This window comes from Vicugna pacos, chromosome 14 (genome assembly GCF_048564905.1).
Source record: "Vicugna pacos chromosome 14, VicPac4, whole genome shotgun sequence".
Taxonomy (NCBI): Eukaryota; Metazoa; Chordata; class Mammalia; order Artiodactyla; family Camelidae; genus Vicugna; species Vicugna pacos.
The window spans coordinates 61,733,579-61,746,463 of NC_133000.1; the positions used below are offsets into that span (position 1 = coordinate 61,733,579).

Here is a 12,885-nt window from a genome sequence, read left to right on the forward strand (position 1 = left end):
TTTCTATAACTTTTCATCAGTAATTTCTGGCTTTTACCAAAAACTGTCCTTTAAAAAAAAAAAAAGACCAAATATCAAAATGCAGTAAAAAAAAAACCAGACAATAGAAAGGGACTTAGGCAAGGACTTTAAAATAACTACAATTAATGTATTTTTTACAAAGAACAAAAATAGATGGAAAGATGGAAAATTTTAAAAGAACTAAAACCTATTTAAAAAAAGAGTTAAAGAGATATTCTAGAATTTTAAAAGCGTGTCTGTAATTAAGAAGTGGAAGAACTTATCTCCTTCAGTGAGAAAAGAAAAGAATCACAAACACTAAAGTTAGAAAGCTCAAGAAATGGCCTGAGTTACAGCATGGGTGCTGGGGGAGGGAACTGCGGTGATACCCTGATTCATTTTGGAGAACTCCTGAGGCAACACTAGTAATCATCCAGGCCAGGCCCAGAAACACTCAACAGCCCTTTCTTCAATCTCAGGTGAATACACAGAAGCAGACGTGGCACCGACACTCCAGTGACCCACCTCCGTCAGTTCTGCTGGTCATAACTCGGGCCTTTCTATCTACTGGGGCACCAAGATACTGAAAAAAAATCACTGCCAGTTATAGATTAGGACCTGTAAGACAATCTCCTCAATGTCCAAGGAGCTAAATGGGTCAACAAATAAGTAGAAGATGGGTCACACTGTTAGAGACTCAATCTCTTTATAAGAGAAGCAAAGAACTTAAAAGACTTAGAGTTCACATCTTTTGGGTTCTTTTTAGGGAGTGACATTAGCTAAAACAGTTGAGTAAGGAATTCCTAAACTATGTCCTTATGTAAAAACAGAAAAACAAGAAACTCTTTGGGAATCAACATTCTAAGAACCATGAAAACTAACCAAAAGTTGTAACAACCCTGAGCATTTATTCAAGAAAAATGGCTGAATCTCAGTGAGAACAGTGAGACCTGTGGTGTTATAACTTACCCTAGTCCCATCTCCTGTTTCCAAGCTTATCCATAAGCTTGAAAATAACAGCTCACATTCCAGTACCAACACTGAAGGGAGCAGAAGAGACCTTATTCTGAAGGAATTGAAATTTTTTGTTTGAACTGTCTGCTGATTCCCTAGAAAATCCACTGAAAAGGCTTGTCTTTATCCTTCCTAACTTATAACTTGCCTAGTTAAAGCTGCTACCCTAATTTGTGGAAAACATTTACAGGCAAATGTTTTTTAGTTGCTCCTGCCGGAGACAACAGAAAACAGTTGGGGCAAACAACAGAGTAACCATAGACCTAGTGAGGAAAGGCTGGGGGATGAGCTATTTTAGGAAACAGGGCTTTGGGAAGTTCTGACATACTTCTAGGATCTAAAAGGCCACGCGCATGCCCAGAAACATGCACATGCTCAGCAAAGACCTGAGAAGGCCCGGCATTCGCACCACGGGTCAACTTCGAAGCTCTATGTAAGCAAGAACTGAAGGCCAAGGCAGGGATGCAGACTACCTGGCTGAGTGTTTAGCACGTGCTGCTCCTCCTCTCCATGTGCCACACACACAGAGCCCCTCTGCAAAGACTGGGAGATTTTTTTCGGTTCGAAGCATTTAAGAAAATCTCTGTCCAAAATTTAGCAGGTGATTGGATAACATAACAGAGACTTCTGTCGTCATATAGTAAAAATATAGGAGAGAGGGAGACAGCGGGAGAGAGGGGGTGAGGGGGAGAGGGTTAACTTAGCAAGCCTGGGTTGTCCACACCTTGCACATTCCTAAGAAAGGCCTATTTTCCTGATAAAGTTTCTCTAGGTTGGCTCCTGGGAATTGAATTCTTGGAATGTTCTGACTGATAAGAGTGTTTTGCATGCTAAGGGCCTTGCTGTATGCTCTAGCAATCTGTATACGGAGTTTATACAAACAACATGATTTATGATGAACACCTGATTTTCCTCTCAGGGTCTGGAGCTTCTGTGACTGAGATCAGTCACGTGCCGTTACGTGCTTAAATGCTAAACCCCTTTAAAAAATCCTGAACTCCCAGGCTCAAGCCAGCTTCCCTAATAGGTAGCACTTTGGACAGATTGTCACACATCAAATTAAGCATGTCCTGTGAGGCTCCACTTGAAGTGGACTCTTAGAAGCTTGCACGTGGTTTCCTCTGGACTTTACCCCATGCCCTTTCCACTTCTGGTATTGCTTGGTATTCGTCTGCTCTAACAAATTGGAACCTTAAGTGTAACAACTTCTTATGCCCTGTCAGTCCTTTTAGTGAACCCCTCAGCCTGAGGGTGATCTTGGGGATTCCTTGACACAATGGGTACATAAAATAATTATCTAATCTGGATGGTTAAGGAAAGCTTCTCTCAGGAAGTACTGTGTGGAGCTGAAGCCTGAAAAAGGAGTAGGCATTAACTGGAAAGAGAGAGGAAGAATTGCTTTCTGAGCATGGGATAAAGGACAGTGGTAAAAAGAATATGTCATAGTTTAAGAAATGAAAGGGAAGGGCAGGCCGTTTACACCTCATAGGCCACACTACGGACTCTTTGGGCTTTAAGCAAGGAAAAGTGATGTAATTAAATTTAAAAAAATTCACTCAGGCTGTAATACCTGGACCAGAATGTTAGGAGGCCACTGCAAATTGTTAGGCAAGATTTTCACTACATTAAGGTGATATTCTTACTTTCCTCAGATTTTAACCATTTGGTGTTGCTGCTGTTTGTGTGGTTATTCTGATGTTCTTGTTTTGTTTTCCTCTTTAAAGGTAGAAAGGATACTGAATGAGATTCAGAACGTACTCTTGTGAGGAAACAGAGAATATGAGGAAGGGGGAAGAAGATATAAGCGTGAGAGGGGGTGAATCTACTTTTACTTTTTCTTCTGAGTTCTCCTACAAACTCTTTCAAAACGCTTAAATTTATTCTAAAGCCTGCCAATATTTGGTTTTATGTTAAGTCTTAAGTCTACTAAAGGTTTTAAAAAGGTGAATTTCATGGGCACTTACCATTATTGAAGAATGCCTAATATCTAATGCATAGATATCGTCCCAATTATGTGAGCTTAATTTTAAAAGTTCACTCACATCTTCTTTGTCAGCCCCGAGATTGTGAAGGCCATGCATCAGTTTTCCTTCCAGTCTCAGCATATCTAAAAGACTTTATGTTTAAAGAAAAGAAAAAAGTTTTATTTTGATTTGCCAAAAACTTTTATTAAATCCTTTAAAGTTTATAGATTTCTCAAAGCATTAGAAACAAGTTTCACTGGTATTTTTATTAATAGCAGAAAATATGACATAAATATATAACATTTTAATGCAGAGGAAATTCTATTAAAGCATGAAAGTTCACATCTGTTTAGAATACATATTAAAATTTCTAATTTATATATAACAATTTGATAGCTCTTAAACATGACAGAAGTATTACTGCTAAAAATAACAACAACATCAATAAATAACTCTACCGACAAAAAGTTGGGGCAGTTTGATTCCTTAAACTACTGTTTATGAAGTTCACTCTGGATCCAGATAACTGCCAAGTACTTTTCAAACAGAGCTCCTCCAGGGGTGTGATCAGTCCACCTGCCTTGCCCGAGCACAGCATCTGACTGCAGCATTGGGAGGGGAGTGACTCGCCTGCCCACCGGGTAAGAGCTCAGCACCTGACCCAGTGTTGGGAGAGGGCACGATCTGCCAGCCGACAGCCACCGGCAGCAGTAAAGATGAGGGCATCAACAGAGGGCCTCTGGAAACAGCAAGCTGAGTTTGCAAAACAGGGCAAAGATGCAAAGACCTCTCAATAAAATCATTAGAGCACACAGTCTCCAGGAGAACTAGATAACTGATACTCCTTAAGCCACAGTGCCAGAGAGATATGAGCAATATGAAGAAGCAGAGGAACCACTCCCAACTAAAAGATCAAGAGAAATTCCCTGAAAGCATGATCAAGGAAATAGACGTTGAAGGCCTGCTAGATCAAGATTTCAAAAAAGGAGTGATCAAAGTACTGAAGGAACTAAAAGAAACAGTGTTTAGAGATATCAAATATGTCAAAAATGAAATAGAAGCTATAAAGAAGAACCAAGTAGAATTAGTAAACTCATTTGCTGAGATGAGAGCTGACCTAAAGGCTGTACAAAGCAGGCTAGATAATGCAGAGGAACGAATAAGTGACCTAGAAGACAGGACAACAGAAAGCACCCAATCAGAACAGCTGAGAGGAAAAACAAATAAAAAACAATGAAAACAATATAAGGAACCTATGGGATAATATAAAGCATGCCAATCTACACATAATAGGGGTTCCAGAAGGGGAAGAAAGAACAAAGGGGATTGAAAAGGTCTTTGAAGAAATCATGACTGAAAACTTCCCAAACCTAAAGGAATCAGATATCCAAGTACAGGAGGCTCAGATGTTCCCAAACAGAAAGAACCCAAACAGACCCACACCAAGACATATCATAATCAAGATGGCCAGAGTCAAGGATAAAGAAATGATCCTAAAGGCAGCAAGAGAAAAACAAAGAGTGAGTTACAAGGGAACCCCCATAAGGCTCTCAGCTGATTTCTCTACACAAACACTACAGGCCAGAAGGGAGGGGCAAGATATATTCAAAGTCCTGAATGAAAAAAAGATACAGCCTAGGATACTCTATCCAGCAAGGCTATCCTTTAGAATAGAAGGAGGGATAAAGAACTTCACAGATAAGCAAAAACTAAAAGAGTTTAGCAACACTAAACCCATGCTAAAAGAAATATTGACAGGTCTACACTAAATAGAAAAGAAGCAGGATGCTACAAAAATGAGAAACTCATAACTGGAAAGGAGATAACTGCCATGAATTACAAAAAGAATAAACACAAAACTGTAAAAGAAGACTTCTAAATCATTAAGAGTGGGAGAGGGAAGCAAGGAAAGCCACTGTGAAAAATAGTATGGAGATTCCTCAAAAGACTAGGAATAGCCTTACCATAGGAGAATGTCATTCTAAGTGAAGTAAGCCAGAAAGAGAAAGAAAAATACCATATGAGATCGCTCATATGAGGAATCTAAAAAAAAATCAAAACAAAACAGAAATACAAAACAGAAACAGACTCATAGACATAGAATACAAACTTGTGGTTGCCAAGGGGGTGGGGGGTAGGAAGGGACAGACTGGGATTTTAAAATGCAGAATAGATAAACAAGATTATACTGTACAGCACAGGGAAAATATACAAGATCTTGTGGTAGCTCATAGCGAAAAAAAAATGTGACAATGAATATATACATGTTCATGTATAACTGAAAAATTGTGCTCTACACTAGAATTTGACACAACATTGTAAAATGACTATTACTCAATAAAAAAATGTAAAATGAAAAAAACAAAACAAAACAAAAACAGAGCTCCTCCAAGTCCCATAACCACCTGAGGACGTCTCAAGCCACGCAGCTGAGGCTCGGAGAGGTGAAGCCCCGTCCAGCCACCCAGCCAGTGGAGTGGCGGAGCTGGGACACAAAGGCTACAGGAATGAACTGCTTCCCTATATCCGTAAAGAGAACACTTTACAGACTATGGTAAAGTGTGTTCGTGTTTGAGAAGGTAAAAGTCTACCAGGCAAGGAGGAATTTTGACTATTACTTTTTAAAACCAAGTGTTAAAATTCATATTTATTATACTTAACTGAGCTTCATTCAAAAATCCATTCATGAAAATCATTTTGCCTTTCAGAAATAAGCAGAATCAGAATAAAGCAATATATGGGTTTTAGAATACAGTTCTCACAGAGGACTGTAGAGATCCACGTTTAAAAAGCAGAGATTTAATACCTAAACTCTGAAGAAGGCTGTTTTAGAAGTGTTTCAAGCTGGCCTGTATTACACCAGCTCAGGACGTCTGAATCCTAGACAGTTCTGATCACCGCTTTAAAGTAGACTTTTTACACCCTGCCCCAACCTATTAGAAGATAACTGGGATAAATCATAAATCACCAACCTAATAATAAGATTCAGCTGGGGCTCTGACACTACTTCATGTGTGGGTTCTTCAAGTTCTTAATCCCTTTAGTCTAAATTTTCTCATTTGTAAAATAAGAATGTTGGATGGCATTGCAAATGTTCTTTCCATTTTAAAAATTTTATGATGCTTATAGATCAGATACTTTTTTGTGTGACAGAATTGTAATATTCCTCATAGCTTTTTAACTATCATCTTTGTTATCTCGACCTGCTTTCCAAAGAAAACCACCAATAGAAAAACTAGAGTTACATGGTGTGGTACATTGAAAGGGCATGAGATTTCAAATCCTGCTACTAGCTGCATCCCAACTTTATGTGAAATCTGAGTATTTATTTCCTCATGTATAAAAAGAGAATATTAATAATCACTTTATAGGGTATTAAGATGAAGTAAATTTACTACTGAGCACACAGTTGTCCTCAACAGACACTAGTTTCTTCCTTGCTCTTTCCAAATCTTGAATTTTGGATTTTGATTGGAAAAAAACCTGGTTCTTGAAATACGCTAGGTTTATTTATCAGGAAAACTCCTTATATCTCTGGATTGTTAAATAATTAAAATAATTTCTCATGCCTCTCTTCTAAATAGTTACTACCTTTAAATTTGCTTAGATCCCTTCATTGGCTTCTCCTTTCCTTGAGGCCAAAATCTGAAACATGGTTCCACAATCTGATCTTTGCCTACCTGCGCAACTTGAGCTTCTTCCAGCTCCTCCCCACTGCACAGTCTGGCCACACTATTCCATTCATTTTCTCAAATATGTCACTCTTGCAGAACCTCAACTCTTCACTTCCCCTGATTCATCCTTAAGTATCACTTCCTTGAAGAAATGTGATATCCATTGTCCCTCCTGTTCTACAAGTTTAAATCTCTGGAGTTAAAAATTCCCATTTACCTTTTATAAACCTTATCACAATACAATTATTTAATATTAGCTATCCTACTAGACTGTACATCTTACTTAAGCAAGGCATTTCTGTCTTGTTCATCACTATGCTCCCAATATCTAGCAGTCTACAGCGTAGTAAGCTTTCAGATATTTACCAAATCAAATTTTAATATTGATTTTATAATACTGAATTTTAATGTTGCTTGCATTACAAATACGTATTTATCAAGAGCTCAAAAGAACTGAATCAGACAACTTCATTAAGTTACAGAAAAACTACACAAGTGGGATATCAAGACATCTTTGTTACCTCTTTCCGGTAGTTATATTGCAGTGACACTACTCAAGCAGGAAATGACTGGCCATCAAAATGTGTAACATCCACTTTGTACCTGAGTCATTTCTTGAGCAGCTGTACTTGACCAGAGTCTGGTCCATTCTATGGCTGAGGTGACTATTAAGTAGTTCTAAGCTAGATGTATCTAAGGTAGATATGTAAGACACATTTATGGAACTCCCTAAATTTACTTGGTCCTACCTGCCTTTTCCCCTGGTCACTGCCACTGCCTCCTATCATCCTAGTCTCCTTGGAGACGAGAGCTAGGTTTGGGCACAGCCTGGACTGAACGAATGCTGACCTGATCCTGAGGCATGGAGGCTTTGGATCCTCTGGGATCAGAGGAAGAAAGGTTAGGCTGTAGGCAGAGCATCAGTTCTCCACAACCCAAAAATGCAGCAAGGGACAGGATAGGAAGGAAGAGAAAAACAGTTCTTCTTTCGTGTTCTTTCCCTAAATGGACAATTCTAAAGAACTAGTTGCATAGGACCTCTCTCTAGATCCAAGATATAATTTCAGTAATATGACATTTTCCTTCCTCTCCTCTTTCCTGAATCATTTTTTTTATTCATCAGTTTCTTCACACTGTGTTTATTCTACATGTTCAGATCTCTCCTGAGAAACTTTGTTTATTTTGTGCTAAAAATGTCAGAAGATATAAATATCCTCACATATTTTCTTTTTTCTCCTTTAAGGGAATTAATAGCAGCTACAACTAGTGATCCCACTAATGAGGAACAAAAATGCATCATGCATCCTGCAAACACTAAGTACTAGGTAGAAGAGTCAAGGTGGTTCTGTTTCGTGAATAACCTCCAACCTTTCTAAATTACACATCAGAGTGCTCTTGCTGTGGAAATTTCCCCATACAATGCCACAGAAAACTTTCCAAAATCTACCTACCATTTCCGCCCTCTTTTAAGCCTATTATCACTGCTTCTGAGCACAGATGCAATTTTTGTCCTCTGAATTTTACAGCCAGGAGCTAACAACCGCTCTTCTCTATGTGTAGTACTTACCCTCTATATCTTAGATGAAATTTACCCAACATTAGGTCCAAAGATTCAACTAAAGAAAGAAAAAAGCCCCACCTGAACTACTCAATACTTCTCAATCTTTCCTGTATTTTCCTATATATTTCCAAACTACTAAGAAAATGAAACAAATAGTTAATTTAAGTTCAATAAAAGCAAATTCAATTCAACTAAAACTGAATATTTGAACTAAAGTATTGTGTTTATTACTAAATTCATCTTATAGTCTAAATATGAATTTTTAAAGTAGTTTTATGATTCTCTTTAAAAATAAAATAAATTTAGTTTGATTTCTCTTCTGTTTGGCTTATGACTTAAATTTACAGGTCAATGATCACAATGAATACAAGACTTTCTAATTCTGCACTAGAGCATTTTTGAGGAACATTTTTGACCTTAGGAGATAGTATCCAGCAATCTATAATTTCAAATTTCCTGTCTGACAGATATAAGCACTTTAACTTCTTCCTGTTAAGTTTCTTTATTCTGGGAAAACATCTCATATTCGTTTCAGTTCTTTTCTGGAGGGTACAGCTTCCTGGCTACTGAGTCTCATCCTAAGAAATATTACAGCAAAATGATGTGTCAATTAAAGACAGTTTCAAATAATAGGGGAAGAATAGGTCTAGGATTCAGAAACTTCAATTTTCTCATCCGAACAAACGTCTCCAAGGTCTTTTCCAGTTCTCATGTTCAGAAACACTTACGAGAATATTCTACCAAAATAACAGAGCTGTTCTGCACAATCAAAAAAGTGTATTTGCTTTATGTTTAATGTGATTATTTGCATTTCGATGAATACCAAATTCAGGACAATGCTTACCTTCATATGTAAAACCATAGTTTATATAAATAATTCAATACTTGCCTAAAAGGATCATAAGCATTGATATCAATGTGAAGCCCATTTATATACAGAGAAGCATCGCCTGGCCGAATTTCATATCTATCTCGAAGATGCTGGAAACAGAAAAGAATAATAGTTCACCAAGTGATACAACAACAGTGGATCTACGTCAGGAGTCGGCAGACTATTTCCACTAAGTCAGAAAGTAAATATTTTAGGCTTTGCCAGCCATATCATCTCTGCTGAACCACTCAACCCTGCCCTGGCAGCACAAAAGCAGCCACAGCAGCAAGCAAATGGGCATGATTATGTTCCAATGAAACTTTTGTTTATAAAGACAGGAGGGAGGCCAGATTCGGCCTGTATGTGGGTAGTACTGCCCATTTAATCTAAGTGATGGGGATCTAATGATTAGGTTAGAGACATAATACCTGAGTATTCTGATTTTGCATTATGTGATATTAAGTTTTTAATGCTATGACAATTAATTACCTATTACATTTTGTACTGTGCGTATGCGTACACACACACTTAGAATTTGACAGCTGGCACACTCCTATTCTTTGATATCCCAGAATTCAAAACTTCGGCGTATGTGTAAATATTTGGCAATCACTAAATTCATAAAAGTTTCCATTAAAGCAGTGTTTCAATGTTCACTAACTTTTCATTAAGTAAGTATCTCCCGAGTGCCTACTCGGCGCTAGAAAGGAGTCCAGGCACTAGAAAAACAGGCAGTGTTCTAGCCACACAGAATAGTCAGTAAGACCATGGTAAGGGAGTCAGATTTGGTTTAAATCCTAGTCTTGCTACTTACTAGTGGTGAGATTTACACAAATTGACTTATTAGCTTCCATAAGTCTGTTTCCTCAAATGTAAAGCGAAATACTCAGAAGTTTGTTATAAAGTTTAAATGTAATGTATATCTGTATTTAGTCACATATAAAGCACTCACAAATTAAGCTTTTATTATGTCTAGTACCAGAGTAGGCAAATCGGTTTAGCAGGAAAAACAATTTCAAAACAGTGCATTTCAGTGACGTCACACAGTAAGTGACCTAAAAAGATTTGTATAAATTATTCTGGAAAGGCAGATGAAGTAACTAACTTAAAGAGTTTCAGAGGAGGCTTTACAGCGGTGAATTTTTCTGTATCACTCACCATGACAGATGAGCTACATACAGAGAGGGGAGAGGAGGAACTAAATTTGTAACAGGAAATAAAATATTTCCATTTGCTTTATGCAGAATACTGGCAAGGGATTAAACTCTAATATGAGAGGTTCAAAGGTAAAGTTTTGATTTGTCTTTAGCTACTGCTGTACTTTTCTATCAAATAGGTACTTTTTCTAAGAAACTTGCATTCCAACCTCAAAATCTACAGATGCCTAGTGAATTCACTACCTGTTTTCATGTGCATTATCTTAAACTCTCTCCAGCACCTCCTTCATTTTAGGCATCTCGACTATAAGTAGAAAGCGTAATAAACACAGATCTATACTAAACTGCTAATTCCCGCAAGACTATTTATGCCAAGCACAGTGTCTTGAACAAACACGATGCTCAAAATAAGGGTAATGAATTGAACTCAGCGAACCTGACGCTGAAACACTGTTGGAGATTGGTGCTGACAAATTCTTTCTCTTTCCCCCTCAAAGACGGTAGCCTTAAATCCTGGAAAATTACGCCAAATGTATGATTTAAGGCAGCCTTTCTCAAATCAAGGGGTAAGAATTTGGTTTCTAGCAATATAATGAACCAGAGATCCTGAAATTTTTCTACTAAGAAAAATATCAAATATGTTAGATTAAAAATATTACTATTGCTCTCTAAAGGAATAGTTCAGCCTTTTAAAGATTTCATCTAAAAGCAGAGAAGAAGCAGGAACATGAGTCCAAGGATGTAATAAACGCTGAAAGCTCTGCCCCAAGGAAATCGCGAGCGTCCCAGGTGGCCTAAAGCTTGGGTTTTAAAGGCCGTCTCAGAAGGACGGGAGGCAGAGCCGTGGGCCCACCGAGGGCAGGCAGCAGGCTCAGAGATATCCTGGTGCACATAGAGAAGTGCTACATTCACAATGAAGTGAAAAGATGATCCAGAAAACAAAATGCCCTGCAGAAACCGCAAGAATCTTGTTGAATGCACCACGGCTCTTGATGGAGGAAGAACAAGTCTTCCATGAGAACTCATGGCCTCTGGCCTATCTTCATGTAAGACTGAGGCCCAATTTCACACTATTTTGGGGGTCCAAAAATATAAAAAGATTTTAATTTAAAGTGGAATTTAGCTGGGAGTGCACATAGGCTTTGAGCAGAAACAAAGATAAATCCCCACAGAGAAATATGACCTCATTCAAAAAAGAGGGAACAATGTATTGAAATGTACCCCTTTAACAACCAATGGAGCTGGGCCATTAGCTGAAGATAAAAAAATTCCAGCTGACTGGATTTTAGAAGACCGGTTAAGCATTACAGAAGCAAGCTGGTTTATAAGCTTATCTGGAGGCCCCCATGCTGGAACTAAATGCATCTTGAACTTAAAATTTGAAGTCCAACCAGATGTAAACCTTAATACAGGAAGGGTTTTACTTTTTTCAGTATGAGTGATGAGAGAAAATAAGATTCCAAAAAATATTTCACAGAGACACTTTTGGAGAGGATATTCTAATCTAAGAATTTTCTCTAGAACTCGGTAAAATTTTCATACATTCTAAGTAATTAGAAAAGTGAAAGCTTTTATTGGAATTAGGTGTAATCTTTTATTTGGATTTTGTATCTAAATACCTGCATTTGGTTTATCATGTAATTACATAATTGAAACAATCTGTTTCACACTACTGAAGCAAAAAGAAAGTTACCTGACCCTCCCATCCCTATTTCCCACAACCAAAACAAAAAGTGTCTTGAAATAGACTTTAACAGGTCTTATGGTAAGCAATAAGAAATACATATTAGATTGACACTGAATTTTAAATCATGTGGTAGTGGGCAACGTGAACTACTAGTCCAAACACATTTGCCTGTGATTAATGACATGAAAGCCATTATTTCCTTGTCTTTCTCTCAGTGTGCTCTGAAGGAGGCAGTAAACAAGACAATCACAATAATGTCATGATTGGTTTACTGATTAAATTTAAGATTTCTCGTTCAGAAATCAAAGCTTCTTTCAAAACTGTTTCACTGCTAATTCTGAGTAGATGAGAAGTGGAAAAGGTGGTAGCAGTAGGTGGCGCCAGCACCCCTGAGCAGGCTGGAGCAGCGGGCGGCGAGCAGACACAGGAGATACAGTCTGTGGTGGTGTCCACACGGGGCCAAAGTAACTATCGCTTTTTAAATTTTTTCAGAGTAATCCTGGCTATTATTCCTTGCCCACTTTTTCTACATGAAATTTTAGACTCATTCTGTCAAGTTTCAGGGGGAGAAAAAAACACTCTATGTTCCGATTATATTTACAAATTAACTTAGAATTGACTTCATTCTAATATAACCTTCCAATACAAGATATTTATGTCTTTCAACATGCTCTTGAGTAGAGTGTTGAATTTTTCTTTATATAGGCTTTACGTACTTGTTAAGTTTATTCCTAGATACTTTTTGTGTTGCTTAATTGGAGTCTTTCCTTACATTTTAATTTTTAACTAGTTGTTTGCAATATATGGAGCCTACTGAATGACATATTTCAATTGTGCATTCCATTATCCTTTGCTATGGACTGAACTGCGTCCTCTCATCCCAAATCCATATGTTGAAGCCCTAAATCACCCCCACCCCAACACACTGTCTTTGGGGATGATAATTACACAGAGGAG

At 37.8% G+C, this 12,885-nt stretch overlaps 1 protein-coding gene across 2 annotated transcripts in view; it reads right to left on the reverse strand.

Annotated features, from left to right (window-relative positions):
• UGGT2 (UDP-glucose glycoprotein glucosyltransferase 2) overlaps nt 1-12,885 on the reverse strand; it is a 137,045-nt gene that overhangs the window by 80,420 nt on the left and 43,740 nt on the right. Inside the window, exons 11-12 of one of the 2 annotated variants that reach the window (XM_072976460.1) lie at nt 9,103-9,194; nt 3,057-3,129 (exon numbers count right to left, since the gene is read on the reverse strand). In XM_072976460.1, the coding sequence (XP_072832561.1) occupies nt 3,057-3,129; nt 9,103-9,194 (165 nt within the window). Of the gene's footprint in view, nt 1-2,978; nt 3,130-9,102; nt 9,195-12,885 lie in introns of both variants that reach the window. The other variant, XM_015245024.3, reaches the window with a different exon arrangement.